This window comes from Polypterus senegalus, chromosome 18, assembly GCF_016835505.1.
Source record: "Polypterus senegalus isolate Bchr_013 chromosome 18, ASM1683550v1, whole genome shotgun sequence".
NCBI classification, from domain to species: domain Eukaryota; kingdom Metazoa; phylum Chordata; class Cladistia; order Polypteriformes; family Polypteridae; genus Polypterus; species Polypterus senegalus.
Genome location: NC_053171.1, coordinates 7,216,070 through 7,228,374, shown reverse-complemented (window position 1 = coordinate 7,228,374; position 12,305 = coordinate 7,216,070). Strand labels below are relative to the sequence as shown.

The following is a 12,305-nucleotide window of genomic DNA, read 5'->3' as shown; positions in this document are numbered from 1 at the left end:
CTGTTGTTGAAGAAAAGAAAAAAATAATCACTGATTTATTTTTATTTATTTATTTTTTTCAAAAAGCATAACCCCCACCTTGTGTATTGGGTTTCACACCCTTCCACTGAAATCAATGCAGTGAGTTGCTTTTAAATAAATAGCTATGCTTTTAATTTTACTGAAACCTTCCCCCACCAAAAATCAATTTTACAAACCTGGGATGTTTAACACTGGATGTTTTTAAAGTAAAAGAGGCCTACCATTTATAGCACAAGGTTGCTAGTTAGCCATTCTTCCTCACATCTAATGGTTCTTGAACTCATCCAGCTTAGCTAACTTCCATATGAGCACCCTGTGCTTAAAAAGCCTTGACAAAGCCACTCATAGGTAGCTGATTAGACTGTTACAACCAGCGTAAGGAAGCCATACAAGGGGTAGCTGAGAATTAACAGAGCTTCATGCGTATGGAGGAATATTTTGGAAAAAAAATTAAATAAATATGCAAATAAATAAATAAGACAGACAGACCATCACACCTATATCATCTCATTGGGCATTGCATTACAAAACCATGAGCATTAATACGGAACTGGCACCTCCTTTGCAACCATAACAGCCTCCACTCTTCTGTCGAAAAGACACTAGAGAATGTTTGTGAGAATCCATGCCTATTAAGCCAAAATAAGCATTTATGTCCGGTATTAATGTTGAACAAGAAGACCTGGCTCACACATGACATTCCAAGTCACCTCAAAAAGTGTTCAGTAGGCTCTGGGCTCTGTGCTAGCCACTCAAGTAACTCCATGTCTTTATGGACCTAACTTTGTAGACAAGGGCACAGTCATGCTGGAACACAAAAGGTCTTTCAACGAACTGTTAACACTAGGTTGTCTAGAATGTCTACTGTAATATTAACAGTACCATTCACCTGGAACCAAGGGATCTAGCCCAAACTTTTCCATTGTCCCTCATCTATCATACTTTACAGCAGGTATCAGCTTTGTCCATCAAACTACCAGTTACTGAAGCATGATACATTACTCCAGAGAATGCATGTGCAATGGTCCAATGACTGTGTGCTTTACACCGCTCCAGAAAATTTCTGTCATTGTGTATAGTGATTTTTAACCCTGGCCATGGAAATTCATTTTATGAAGACCCCAAGACACAGTTCCTGAGCTGATCTTGCTTTAGGAGACAAAATGGAACTCTGTTGCTAGCAAGTTAAATTTTTCCGTGCTTCAGCCACTTTGTGGCTGAGTTGTTGTTGCTCCTCAGCGTTTCCACTTCACAACAGTAGCACTTACAGTAAACCGGGGCGATCTAGCTGAACTGAAATATCATGAACTGACATGTGGCAAAGGTGATATCCTATGACAATGCCATGTTTAAAAATCATGAACTCTATAGTACATCCCAATGTTTACCAATGTAGATTGCATGGCTATGTGCTGGATTTTATGTACCTGTTGATAACAATAAAACACCTGAACTCAAGCATTTGGAGGAAGTCCACATACTTTTGGCCATAGAGTGCAGGTAGGTGGATGGATTGATAGAAAGTCACTATCCTCTTTAATAAAACCCCTGTGTTCATCCAGGTGTCCGTGTGTGTGTCTTCTGGTGAAGTGCGCATGTGCGGGCCGCACCGTGCCCCTCCCATGCGCACGGCACAGAGTATGCACACACACAAGGACACGTCAAGTAGGACAAAAGACACGAACAATCAAATCCTATATAAGCAACATCTCCTGGAAGAACAGTCAGCTGAACAAGTAAACATCAACAAAAGGCTGAAAGACAAAGAAAAATACAAGCAAATAGATCGATTGAAGAAAAAGAAAATGACCGTCAGAAAAACGGTAAAAGAGAAAGACTCAGAAGAACAAACCTTAGAAAAAGTTGGCATTTACTTGCCAGAGCCAGTATTCAGCCATGGTCAGTTATATATTGCATTATCAAGAGTCAGAAGTTTTCCAGATGTTGTTGTCAAGTTTGTAGATGGTCCTGATCAAGGAAAACTGTTGCCAAACTCAGACAGAATATTTGCAAGAAATGTTGTCTGTAATGAAATTTTATAGAAACATTTCATGAGGTAAAAAAATAGAAAATTTTTCCTAAATATCTTCTTCAGATATTGTCTCTCACAGATTGTTACAAAGTTTTATACTAAGAAAATATTAATTATACTTACTGTGTTGTCATATACGTTTCTATTTTATTTTTATTATTATTTTACTTTAGGCTTCTTGCAAAAATATTTTTGACAAAATTAAATTAAGACAAGAAACAGAATGAGGTCAAGGTCCCTTGCCATTTAATATAGACTGTTCCTACTAATGTTTATGCACTACTGTCTAGTATGATTGATAAAAGAGAGAGATAGAGAGACCGACAGAATGTACTTTCATATCTGCCTAGCTATCTATTACATAGCACTTTTCATACCCATTTCTCTTTATTGTATAGTGCCTCATATCTATTTATTACATACTCCCCTAGCTAGCTATCTGTCTATTATAACAAAACAACCATCCTTTTAAATAGACTTAAGAATTACAAAAAAAGAAAACTTCTGACTTGGCTACAGATAAGACAGCAGTCACAGTGAGACACTATAATGGCATACGGGTAGACACAAAGGCCCTCAGAAGCGTTTCTTGACAAAATTCTGTTAAATAATTTATTAGATGAATGTCCTCAGTGTTAGTCTTACACAGAGAGGATGGGCATCATTTTTGTCTTCATTTTCTAATCCAGGGGTCCAGAGTGCATCCCAGAACTGAGCCTGCCTTTGTAATTAGTTTGTAGATCTGGTGGGCCTCTCTTGAAGTGATGCTACTGGCCCAGCACACCAATCTGGCCATCACAGAATTGCAGAGGATGTAAATGATGTCACTACATGCATTAAAGGAGTGTGGTCTCCTAAGAAAAAAAAAAAACAGGTTGTTCTGCCCTTTCATTATCCTACTGATGAATTTGGAGCTTAATGAAGGACTAAAATCTGTGCCATTCTCTCCACAGAGAAATTCCTGTCCACATTTTCTTGCATTCATATCTGTGACAGACACATATGATAACAATTTTAAACATGTGTTCAGCTTGCTTTGTGGATTCTGCAGTTCATCGCCCAATTTCTCTATACCACCATCCACTTCTGTGGTAGATATGAGTGAAGTGGCCACTTCAGTACAAGTGACCCCAATTTCATTATCAGGAGTCTGCGTCTAAGTTGTTGGCTGTAAAGGTGGCACTCAATTGGTGAAAATATTTATCCACTTTCCAGACAACTCACCAATCAAAACCCAGTACTTGCCAGCGCCCACCCTCTCAACTGTGATGGGTGAAAAGGACAGTTTTTAATGATAGGCATGTTTCATATGCATGCAGTGTCACTGAAATAAATGAAGGAAATAATTAAAGAAATACACAACAAAAACACTTAATCATGCTCACGTCGCGTTGTTATTCTTTATTGACAAATTAAATTATTTTTTTTTAATGTCCAGAATACTTCCCCATACACATGTACAGAATACAGATTTAGATTAAATGAGATTAAAAGCTGCCTGTATGTCAAACAGAGTGACCAGACTAGCTTGACTAAGTGCCGGCCATCTTTGCAAGTTCTTGTTAAACTGAGTTCCTTTGTCCTGTTGCTGTCCCCCATCCCATCCCCTTGCTCAAACCCTAGATCTTTCAGGATCCACCACTCCAGTGGTCATCTGTGAATCATAATGGAGGGCTGTTGAAGGCACGACAACAGGACTGGCACTCTCGTCCCTCTCCCCTATGGTACCATGGCACAGCAGGGAGCAGCGCTGCAGAACTACAACACGGAGCTGGTCAAATGCTTCGAGGAGCTCTGCTCCAAGCGCGATGAGCTCAACATGCAGATTGTGAAGCAGGAGAGAGAAAAGGTGAAGTTACAGAATGACATCCGCCTCCTGACCGAAAAGTTGTGCGTGGTCAATGAGAGCCTGGCATGTAAGCTGGCAGCCCGTAACGACTTCAACCGCACAATCACTGAGACAGAAGCAGCCTATATGAAGATACTGGAGAGCTCACAGACCCTGCTGAATGTACTGAAGAAAGAGGCTGGGAACTTAAGGAAAAGTGCAGATCAGCGTGGCTACAGCAAAATGACTTTACACAGAGAATAGCCATCAGGTGCAATGGGAAACACCTACAATCACTGGGCGGCACACAGCCTGCCAACAAGGATGAGAGGCAAGGACCAGTAAAGACAGCTGACACATTTATTGCTCAAAGTGTGCCTGAGATTAGACCATGTGCAACTCGGGCGGGCTTTAGAAAGCTGACATGCCATCCAGTAAAGCACTCAGCTGCACCACAGACAAAATATCCAGACTGATGAAGACCTTGTGCCATCAAGATTGTGTGCAGTCTTCACAAGCTTTACCACAATTATGGAGGACTCTGTAAGATAAGCCAACTGCTTTATGTCAGTCATTCCATTACCACATGGCTTTAAGACAAGGGAGAAAAGACATCTTCAATGTGGGCCTCCATATAAACCCCTAAGTTAAGGACTGACTTGAAGCAACAAAACTGTTTAAATCTAGCAGAAATAATAATAATAATAAAAAAGTTCTAATTTTACTTTGCAGATAATTATTTATGGACCAGCTCTGCCACCATCACATTAAACTGTTGCCACATCCATAAAACATTAAGTAGAATCAATACCGGAAAAACATCAGCACCATGAAATGACCAGGGATGTACAACACCAGGCTCATGACACCAAAGACACAGACAAATCTGGAGGGTGCTATATACTAGACAGATATGAAAGACATTATGTACTAGATCAGATCTGATGGGCACTACGTAAGAGAATGAAAGGCACTGCATGATACATAGATAGATATGAAAAAGGAATATATAATAGATATGAAAGACAATCTATAATAAATACATGAATATGAAAGTCACCATATAATAGATATGAAAATGTTAGAGTGATATACAGACTGATAGGAAAGGCACTTTATAAGAGAGAGCACTTTACTTATGAAAGGCACAATATAATAGACAAATATTAAAAGCACTATAAACAACATACTGTAGATGAACAGATAAAAAGTACTGTAGACATCTCAGATAAACAAGACACTATATAAGGCATTACAAAATAAATATATATATATATATATATATATATTATATAATCCAGCGTCTATCTATCCGTCTGCTTTTCACGAGAGAACTACTTAACGGATTTAGATCGGGTGTTTTTCTATCATTTGCTTGAACATTCCGGTTGATTTTGCGACTTCCCTCATCACACTAAGAATCATAGTTCACTTGCAGGAGCAATATATTCCCACTAATCCAAGACGGAGTCTACGGACAGAGGAAAGCGCGACATCAGGAGTAGGGTGCCGGGCAGGGCCCTCGTCACTGTCTTGTTTCACTTCCAGGCAAGCGGAGCCACAGGGGACGGCTAGTTAGATATGAGATGCACTAAATAACAGACAGAAAGGGACTACATGATAGGCTTAGTTACTGCCTGTATCCAAAGATATCCATTTTTATTTTATGATTTATGATGATATTTTATGTTGGATCGATAACAACTTATATGCAAGAGGAAGGCCTAAGAGAAGGTTTATGGATGTGATGAGAGAGGACATGCAAGCGATGGGTGTAACACAAAAAAATGCAGAGGACAGAAAGATTTGGAAAAAGATAATCCGCTGTGGCGACCCCTAACGGGAGCAGCCGAAAGAAGAAGAAGAATGAAAATCACTTCAGCCATTTTTGCATGATTGGCCAACAGACAATATGCGATCTGGAGGATGACATGAGGTCCTTATTGAGCAAAAAAGGATAAATAGCATCAAATGAAGCCAAAAAGTCTATAAGGCAGACAGGGGGGTATTACAGTTTTACTTATATAGATGAGATTTATTTATGTTTTTAACAAGTTGAAACAATTCCCTCACATATGTTTCCAGTGTATATCCTAATCCTGCACGTTATCAGAAGTGCCCCATTAACAAGGTGCATCAGGATACCAAACTTCATAATACAAAAGACAATTTCACAGGGGGGCTAAAATGGCATCCAACTCTAATCACCTGCCTGCCCTCTCCAGGCCTTTCAAGATGAGCACTGGAATCTTTGCACTCAGAAAAGCCAACATAATCTCCTCATTCCTACTTTACTTTGTTCTCTCTTAGCCGCTCATCTCCTACTCCACATTTCGTTATTCATGGCACATCCGGGGGTCAATTCATGTGTCTCTCATGATCTCCAGTTCCCAGCTACCTAATTTAAAAGGTGCCTGAACAGCAAGTCCCCAAGGCTCCCACTCTGGGTACACTTACTGCCAGTTACACTGAAGTGGGCATTGGGTTATACCCTGGAATAATCATGAAATACTCAGCACTACAGAACTCCCGGGAAAAGTCGATGCCTCTTACTAAGTACAGTTGGATTTTGCCCCAAGGACTGGGCCAGTTTTCTACACTGGCTTTCCATTCAAGCCAGCTAGTCTGATTCCCTTCACAGACCTGTGGCTTTCTCCGTCTCTTGCTTTGTGAAGCCTCCTACTCCTATGGGACCAGAACTGCCTGCTGTTCTTCGGTTGTCTTGCTTAATGCCTTACCCATGAAAAACAGATCCATAATTTGTTTCTTTCAAAAATCTAAAAACCAGTCCTATGATGTGCAACAGCAGGAGTTACAGTCGTTCACTTGCATTTATTAACAAGATCTCCTGTGCATTATTTTCCATGAAATGCAATGTTGGCATGAAGGCACCCCCTAAGTTGAGCATAGCCCAGTGCTGAGGAGGAGCAATCATTGCACATCCACTTGATCAATCTGCTGCATCCATCTTGCTCAAGCTGGCGCTCCAATCCATAAAACAGGCATTAATATAAAGCTATCACATCGCTCAGAATTTTCGTTTTAACTGGAAAGACGCCTCATTCATCAAAGTAGATGGCCTGTGTACCAGCAGCAGGTCCTCCAGGATCACTGTGAAGAGGGCACAGCCAAAGGGGCATGCTGCTCCTCAGTGTCATACATAGTGTGCCCCGCATCGGCACAGCCATGGCACAGAAAGGCCTCATCCAGAATGACCATTTCATGTCTCAAACGGCCATGAAGGATTCACAAAAAGATTTGTGCTTCACTACTTGACTTTTAGGGACTAAACGCTACAATGCCCAATTTTTCATTTGGACTTGAAAACATCAACTGTAAGAATCTTCATTGCATGTAACTAGCATTGGAAGCAACTACAAGAAATCAAGTCAGAGCAGTTTTGGCGAAGAGCAAGTTCAGAAGACAAAGGTAGCGTTTTTGGTATAAGAATTGTACTTCTTCAATATTAACGTGAATTCACCTCTATAATCAATCGCTCTCTCGTTGTTGACCTTTGAGATGCAGCTTCATGTCAGAAAAAAGTCAGTCTGACAATGTGAAGCTGGTGCCTGGTCTGTCTGGACTGGCATTAGATCGTCATGATTCTCTTTGACATTGGCACCATCTGACAACACACAGCCATGGCGATTTAAATGTAAAGTGAACCAACTTCTGCCCAGGCTGTGAACTGCCTAAACACCTCAAGTTTAGAATCACTGAGGTCTGAGAAGACTCGAACACAAGACGCTGGGACCATCCAGTAGCAGTGCTGACCACTGTACAACCACGAGTTTGCTACTAGAGAGTGCAAGGCTAGAAAACAAATGAAAAATTGATTTTAAACAGACCTGTTCTTTCTGCACTACTCTGAAACAGAAGCAGCAGGCTGCAGCAAGTGGAAGAGGTACAGGTATCAATATTATTTTATTAGAATTTATAGGTTGTAATTATGTCATGTATTTCATTTTGTTTTAGCGAATGACATATGTATATGCCAGATACTTAAGTATTATGAGTTCATTTTTTCCTTACTAAAAGAAATGTTTATTTTAATGATTATCAAATAGTGAAAAAAATATCTGACAGTCACTGAGCAATAAGCTTACAATATTTTTTTTAATAAATGAACAAAAAACACTTCTGAAGTGCAGTTTAATTGTAAAAAATACCCTGAATGACACGAACATGGGAAATAAAAGTGAGGTGGACTGGCAAATAATTGAGAATCTGTTCAATCTTTACAGAGGGAATTGGACAGCACACAGGCTTGACACATTTGTGGAGAACGAAACAGTGTCAGTAAATTTGAAGTATTACATGTAGGAAACAAAAATGGGAGGTCTGAAAACTGAAAGAACGCCATATGAGAAGGATTTAGGAGTCATAGGGGACTTGTCACTATCAACTGCCAGTCAGTGTTCAGAGGACTTTATGAAGGCTAACAGAATGTGAGGTTATATAGTGCCTTGATGTGCAGAATACAAGTCTAAGGAGGTTCCTGTTAAATCTTTAAAATGCACTGGTGGGGCCTCATCTGGAGTTCTGTGTGCAGTTTTGCTCTTTGTGCTATAAAAAAGACAAAGCAGTGCTAGAAAAAGTCCTGAGAAAAGAGACTAGGCGGATTCCAAGACTGCAGGGGACGAGTAATGAGGAAAATTAAAAGAACAGAGCCTTTTCAGTTTAAGCAAAAGGTAAAGACAAGACATAATTCCTGCCTAATACCATCCCTGCCGTGAAGAACAGTGGTGGCAGCATCATACTATGGGGATGCTTCTCAGCAAGCAGGGACAGGGAGACTGGTCAGAATTAATAGCAGGATGAATGCGGCCAAATACGGAGAGGTTTGTGAAGAAAACCTGCTCAGAGTGCAAGCTACTGTAGACTGGAGTGACAGTTTACTTTCAGCTCAGCACAACAATGACCAAAGCATACAGCCAAGGCAGGATTGGAGGGGCTTGAGGACAAGTCTCAAACTGTCCTTGAGTGGCACAGTTAAACCCAAGGTTAAACTCCATAGGATATCAGCGGAGAGTCCTGAAGATGGCAGTTTACAGATGCTCAACATCCATTCTAATGGAGCTTGAAAGGATTTTCCAAGAAGAATGGGACTATCTGCCCAAATCATGGTGTGCAAAGCTTGTAGAGTCTTAACAAGAAAAATCGAAGCTGGAATGCCTATCAAAGGTTCTTCTATAAAGTTCTCAATTAAATTGAACACTGCTAAGAATGAGATATATCAAGTTATGATTTTGAATAAATTTGCAAATGTTTCTGAAAACGTGACTTTGTCATTATAGGTTAGTGAGTGTAAAAATGGCAAATGTATCCATTTAAAATTAAATATACAATACAGTAAAGTGTGCAGAAAGAGAAGGGATTTGTATCCATTGTACTGTATAAAGTTGGTTTTGATGCTGCTTCAATTCCTCAATTAAGAAAAGAACCTAAGAAGTTAGTTGGCACCTTTCATGTTAGCACAATAAAACATGCTTAACATGGGAACTTACAGTAAACATATTTTTAAAGGAAAAGAAAAATCAGGCAATTGTGATAACTGATCAGGGATTGGTACTGTATTACTACATACTATTTGGCTGAGGCGTTTATCTAAGGAAACTTGAAACATTTGAGATACAATTAATTAATTTCTACTGTTTTTCCAATTGGAGTGAAGTGACTTGCTCACGATCACACAGTTTCAGTACCAGGCTTTGAATCCACAACCTCAGGAATTGAAGCCCAAGCCTTAACCATTTTGCCAAGCACTGCATTCCTGGTATTGGCTCTAAAAAAAACTGATTGGGGCATCTGTAATGTGAGTGGGCCTGGCCCTTTGTCCTGGTTGCGTCTGATGCTGATTTATTACTTAGAGAGTGTGGAGGCACAGTATTTGGGTTTTACAAATCTACTATGCCACTTTAAGTGCCCACAGCTAATAGCTGGCACCAGTATGTAGTCCCCAGAGTGGTTTGAACACACACATATGTTTAAGTGCGGCATCTCTCTGCTGGTTGTAGGCAGATTCAATAAACATGCACACTTAGCTTAGAGCGCAGATTACAGGTGGAGTAGAGATTTTGCCTTAGATCATTCTTGTTATTGCTAATGATGCCGTTTATCAAGAAAAAACATATTGACATTTGCAGCATGAAAAATAATTTACAGGAGGGCCAAGACAAAAATTAATGTAAAACACTTGTACTCTTGAATATAATGAATGCTTTGAGATTTCAGTTATGATATTGTTAAAATATTCATGATTAATATGGTGAAACGAGTCCGGCAGAGCAAAGAAAATGAGTGAGGATTCTCAAGTACAATGAAGAAAGAAAGAGGGGAAAAAAAAAAAAAAAGATGCAGCTTATAGCACTCTCGAGCTGACCATTATTAAAAAGTTCCATCAGACATTTGTCTGGGCAGCTCTGATGGCTTCTTCAGCTGCACAATGAAAGCATAAATAAATAAGGGGAAGTTATTGTCTCCCAGCGCATATGGATATTGTCATGCATTCAGTTTTAATTTTGAAAATGAACATCAATTTTTAACGTGCTGTTTACATTGAGCAATCCTGGAAAAGCGGAGTACAAAGATTTCATTTGGGCTCCACTTCACTGCCCAACCTCCTTCCCCCTTCTACAAGATATGAATCATTTATTTCCCCCCCACCCCACCAAAACCCACCATGTTACACAGAGGACTGAAGAGAGACTTCCTAATCTCACTTTTGATCGCACCTTCCTCCAGTGGTAACACTGCTGTCCTCTTCTGCAGGCAAAAGGCTTTTAAAAATAAAAGCCACTAGGTTTGTCAAGTTATAGTGGTCCTTGCAAAGGACAATGCAAGAAAAAGAGCACATGTTGAGATGATTCCTTTAACAAGGACATATTTATTTATTTATGTAAAAAACACATTGACACCTTTGGGGACACTTGGATATAAATTCGGGGTATACAACAGGCCAATGCCACAGAGAAGCTCAGACAAAGACAAGAAGTTAACTCCCCCATTTCTGGTCAACACCAAATTGCAACAATAAAAGGCCAGCACCTCAGTCAAAAGGAGAGAACCAGGCCCCTCACAAGTATGCAGCTCGCCGGCCTGGATTGTCTTCCGAATCAAAAGAAATTCAACATTCTCCTTTCCCTGCGTTTGTCACCCCCAATGCACATCTTTCTCTTCCTGTCTGAGCCGCTTGCTTTAATATCTTCATTGTTAAGTGACAGCTGAGTTCATGTGAAGCAGGCAGAGTGCCAAAAACTGTTGGGGGGGGGAGAGTGTTGGGGAAAGAAACTTCCCAAAAGATAAGCCTTAGCAAACAAAGGGTTAACCCCATCACATCAAAAAAAAAAAAAAATCAGACGCACAACCGCATCTGATTTGGTGACCAGTCTGGGAGCGGCCTGTAACCACACAAATCCTAATGACATTCTATAATTTATCGAAACTACAATTTTGGCACTTCCATTTTTTAAAGCCCAGGTTTCCACAGTGACGCTTTCCAGACTTGAAAAATGAGCAGAGAAAAAGCAAACAAATACAATTTAAAAATGTAACAGCCTTTAGGGAATTTACAGACCTATGGTGCTCCTCACTGCCAGGTTTCATACGTGTCTCTAGCCTCCAGTTTTTAACATAATATATCATGAACTTCAGCTTTAAATTTTATAAAGCGGAATTCACAGAGATAAATTATATACTGTATAATGAGTTTATTCTGTAAATTCAGATGTGTCCAGCATGTGGTATCCCGACAAAAAGCTATTATTTTCAGTAGTAAAATTGTGCAGGGCGATTTCTTATGGAATATCAAGGAGGAAGCCACAAAAGCACAAAAGGTGCATATGAAATTATGTATCTCTATTTTCAGGTGGCTTTTGATAAGGGGCCACATGAGAGACTGGATATTAAACTAAAAGAAGTGGGCATTTAGGGCGCTCTATACAGAGGGGTGCAAAATTGGCTTAGACAGATGAAGCAAAAGGATTATGGTGTGAGGAACCTGATCTGAATTAAAGAATGTAAACAGTGGTTTTCATTCCTGGATCAGCTTCTAAGGAAAGAAGAGCTTTGTAATCAGAAGCTTACTTCACAACATAGTCCACTGGTAATCACTGCCTTTTCGATTTTTTTTGCCCTTGGGGAATTATTGTAATTAAAAAGGGCATTCTCCAGATCCCACAGAATGACTGTACAATAAATATTGTATATTCACTCACTATATATATATATATATATATATATATATATATATATATATATATTTGTGTGTATATATATATATATATATATATACACACACAAAAATATATATATATATATATATATATATATATGTATGTATGTATGTATGTATGTATGTATGTATATATATAGATAGATAGATAGATAGAGATAGTATAAGCACACATGCACATATAAATACAT

The 12,305-nt window shown here is 39.4% G+C and overlaps 2 protein-coding genes across 5 annotated transcripts in view; one reads left to right on the top strand and one right to left on the bottom strand.

The window, feature by feature from the left end:
* Positions 1-12,305, bottom strand: part of LOC120518989 (neuronal PAS domain-containing protein 3) — a 716,144-nt gene that overhangs the window by 622,648 nt on the left and 81,191 nt on the right. The window lies entirely within an intron of this gene.
* LOC120518593 (Sjoegren syndrome nuclear autoantigen 1 homolog) lies at positions 3,783-4,145 on the top strand. Its single transcript, XM_039741466.1, has one exon. The coding sequence runs from the start codon at positions 3,783-3,785 to the stop codon at positions 4,143-4,145; it is 363 nt and encodes a 120-aa protein (XP_039597400.1).